The sequence below is a fragment of the Poecilia latipinna genome, unplaced genomic scaffold (assembly GCF_001443285.1).
Source record: "Poecilia latipinna isolate Pla-1442-1.1 unplaced genomic scaffold, P_latipinna-1.0 Scaffold5115, whole genome shotgun sequence".
Lineage (NCBI taxonomy): Eukaryota > Metazoa > Chordata > Actinopteri > Cyprinodontiformes > Poeciliidae > Poecilia > Poecilia latipinna.
In genome coordinates, this window is record NW_015117731.1 from 15434 (window position 1) to 18835 (window position 3402).

Sequence of the window (3402 nt, forward strand, 5' to 3'; positions counted from 1 at the left end):
GTCTTGACCAATCCGCGGTAATAAAAAGTTTGGGGACCACTGCTGTAGATGGTAAAAAGTTTTCTATTTTCAGGGAAGATACTGTTTTAAGACAAGCATATTCAGGTAATAGATGTGACTTTGAAGAGCTTACCTCATTGTTTCCTTATTCAGACATATAAACAGGGGAAAAAAAGGTTAAATCCTCTCTATAAGAGGCAAAACATTGACTAAATTACTTAAAATGCCTCCAAAAAAAAAAAAAGTCAGCATGAGGAGGCAGAAAAGGCTCCAGATTGGAGAGGAACGCCCATCCCTGAACCCGAAACAACCACCAGGCGGAAGTGAAAGGAAACGACCTCGGTCAGGAGCTCCAGGCGGCGGCGGAGACATGAGCGCTTCAAGCTTTAACTCCGTTCTGCTGGGCATTTCAAATATGCTCAAAGAGGAAAACCTAGAACAACTCAAGTTTCTAGTTCGAGACCACATTGGGAAACAAAAGTTGGAAAGGATCAAAACAGGACACCAATTGTTTGAGATTCTGACGGAAAGAGGCCAACTAGGAAAAGACAAAGCAAACTATCTATGTCAGCTTCTGCGGCAGGTCCAGCGAGATGATCTATCCGAGAAGCTAAGCAACTGGGAGGTCCAGCAAGAAGACCCCAAATACGGCTTGAGCGACACCGAGAGAGGTAAAGACACTTGGAGAGCGCGGTTTCACTTTCTGTCCTGGTCAGGGCCGGTGTTCTGTCAGATCAGCATACGTTGTCAGATAGTCATGCGCTTACCTCAGACATGTATACGCTGTCATTACCATATGCTTTTATTTAACCAGCAACATAGAATTATGACGTATATTATCATACACTTTGTTATTAACAGCTGTATGGCATCCTGACTTAGCGGTTAAGTAGGTTAATGAGTTTTACACAGGCGTGTGTTGTAATTGACTGCAGCTGCAGCCAGACCTGCTTTAAATACACTTTGAAACCACGACAACGCATGTATATCTATCTAATTATCACATTATATCATATTATAAACAATTTAATGACTTATTTTCGTCATAACTTGTTGCGTATGCTGAACTGACAACTCCACTGACGGTCGGTCTTCTTAATGCGCATGCGCGGGCATGCGTACTCACTGCATGTATGCTATCCTGACGGCATACATGCAGTCAGGATGTATTCTGTCATACATCCTGACTGCATGTCAGGATGTATGACATGCATACATCCTGATAGAACACCTGTTTTGCACCTTCATTTATTGAAACACCAGAGGGCGCTGATGGGTAGCTGGGCTGCGAAACATCATTTATCAGAAAATGTCTTTAAGTTAAAGCAAAAATCATGAACCTTTTTCATGTGGCTGACTTTATTGTCCAGTATATGAATTATTTATTTATTTATTTTTTACCACAGAATGACATAGCAGGAATAAAAACTTGATATTCTGTTATCTGGAAAAAATTACCAAACTGGAACTTTAAGGAACCTTGCTGGGATTTCCTTACTGAAGTCGTGTTAACACCAAGTTAATGTTGTTAAATTCAACGTAAGACCCTTTATATGTGCCAGACTATGACATGTCTGTCAGTGTGTCTCAAGACAGATTACATTACAACTATAAAACTGTGTTTTAATCCACTGTGATGATCTAAAGAAAATTGTTCTCAGAACCAAGAAAATCTGTCCAGGTTGGGTTGAATCACACAGGAAGGGTGTCAGTATCGGATCTGAACACAGTACATGTTTGGTTGGGTGGCAACAAAAACACTGGATTTAATTAGAGAAAATAATCATTATTACACTCGCAAATTGGCTTGGGCACAACTTGTAGTTGTAGTGTAAGTATTGCTTTCCATTGGAGTAAAATGTGGAAATATAAAGACATAAACTGGGAAGGAATTTGTAGTAACATTACATCAAAGGAAGGAAAAAAATAACAATACATCGGTGTTACTGTCATATTAATGTATCTCTTAAATAGTTTGTGTAAAATCAACTACAGAGCTTTAATGTGTCTTCTGAATTGGTTGTTCAAAGTTATAAACCTACTTTTACCCATAATACAGCAGTTGGAGTATACTGTAGTCAACAATTAATCAATATTGGCATTAATATTATTCTTGTCCCTCAAGACAAACTGGACATCGCCACGGAGGTGATCAGAGACAATCTGGGGAGGAACTGGCGCAAACTAGGCCGCAAACTACGACTGGGGGAGACCAAGCTGGACTCCATCGCCACACGGCAGCCCACCGATCTGGAGGAGACCGCCATGGAGCTGCTGAAGGAGTGGAGGAAGATTAGAGGACCTGAGGTCCAAACAAAGGAGCTGATAGCAGCTCTGAGGGACTGTCAACTCAACCTAACTGCTGATAAAATCCAGGAAAAACTTGAACAGAAGGGATTATCCAGCTCAGATTAGACCAGTATTACCTTAGAAGCATGAAGGAAACCTGGGACTTTATGAAACAGATTATATTTGTAGAAATGAACAAAATGATTTTTGTAAACATCTGCTTCCTTACAGTTGTTAAATATTTACAATATACCAGTGTTGCACCTTCATTTACTGGAACACCAGTGGGCGCTGTGAGGTAGCTGGTTTATGTAAAAACATTACCATTTTTACTTAAACATAAATTAATTTCTTGATTTCCAATAAAGATAGGAAACAAAAATGCAAATATTTATTTTGTTGTAAATTTGCATCCCCATTCAATAACATAATTCATCAGTTTAGATTAGTCCAGAGAAATGAGCCTTGATCAACAACAAACTGGATGTAAATATGGATGATTTTTCCTTTCCCAATGGCCAAAAAGCATTGAAATGCTATTGTTTCACTAATTTAATAAAGGTTTCAGAAATATCCAACGGAGTTTTGAAGAATCCCCAGTTATCAAACTACAATCCAGTCGACCTCTTTTAGATTTTGGAATCCTGGATCTGTTTTCTCAAAGAATCTTAGTCCTCCCAGAGAGCTACTATCTTAGCCTACAAATCCCTGCAAATGAGTCGCAGCTTCAAACAGATTTAGTCAGATGCCAAGAGATACTCTGAGAAAGGAGCTGACAAAAAACATGATATTTTAATAAGGAAGGAGTGGTTGATCTTGTTGCTAGGTGTTTTGACCCTTTGCTACACCGAGCAAATGAGTAATTGTCTTCTAGAAACTGTGTATGGTTGATACATGAAAAATAATAAAATCAGAAATTAAATGAAAATGTGCTGCTACTTGGCAGTTGAAAATTTACCAATCACACAGTCTAGACTGAATTTATAAAAATTGAGTCATGATGATGTAACAATGTAAAATGAAATGAATTGCTACCAAGCATCAGCAAGTTTGATCCCACCTTGGAGAGATCCGAAATGCTGAGAAGCAGCAGATCTGGCTGTTTGAAGCTAC

General features: G+C 39.0%; 1 protein-coding gene across 1 annotated transcript; it reads left to right on the forward strand.

The window, feature by feature from the left end:
* Window positions 1-235: 235 nt before the first annotated feature.
* Window positions 236-2861, forward strand: fadd (Fas (tnfrsf6)-associated via death domain). Its single transcript, XM_015026613.1, has 2 exons — window positions 236-671; window positions 2126-2861. The coding sequence occupies exons 1-2, from the start codon at window positions 251-253 to the stop codon at window positions 2413-2415; spliced, it is 711 nt and encodes a 236-aa protein (XP_014882099.1). The 5' UTR covers window positions 236-250; the 3' UTR covers window positions 2416-2861.
* The last annotated feature ends 541 nt before the right edge of the window (window positions 2862-3402 follow it).

What these genes read in the sequence shown, in the direction of transcription:
- fadd (XM_015026613.1), top strand. Translation starts at nt 251, where the DNA reads ATGAGGAGGCAGAAAAGGCTCCAGATTGGAGAGGAACGCCCATCCCTG. An exon ending in CTTGAGCGACACCGAGAGAG is followed by an intron (nt 672 to 2,125) that starts GTAAAGACACTT and finishes TTGTCCCTCAAG; the next exon opens with ACAAACTGGACATCGCCACG.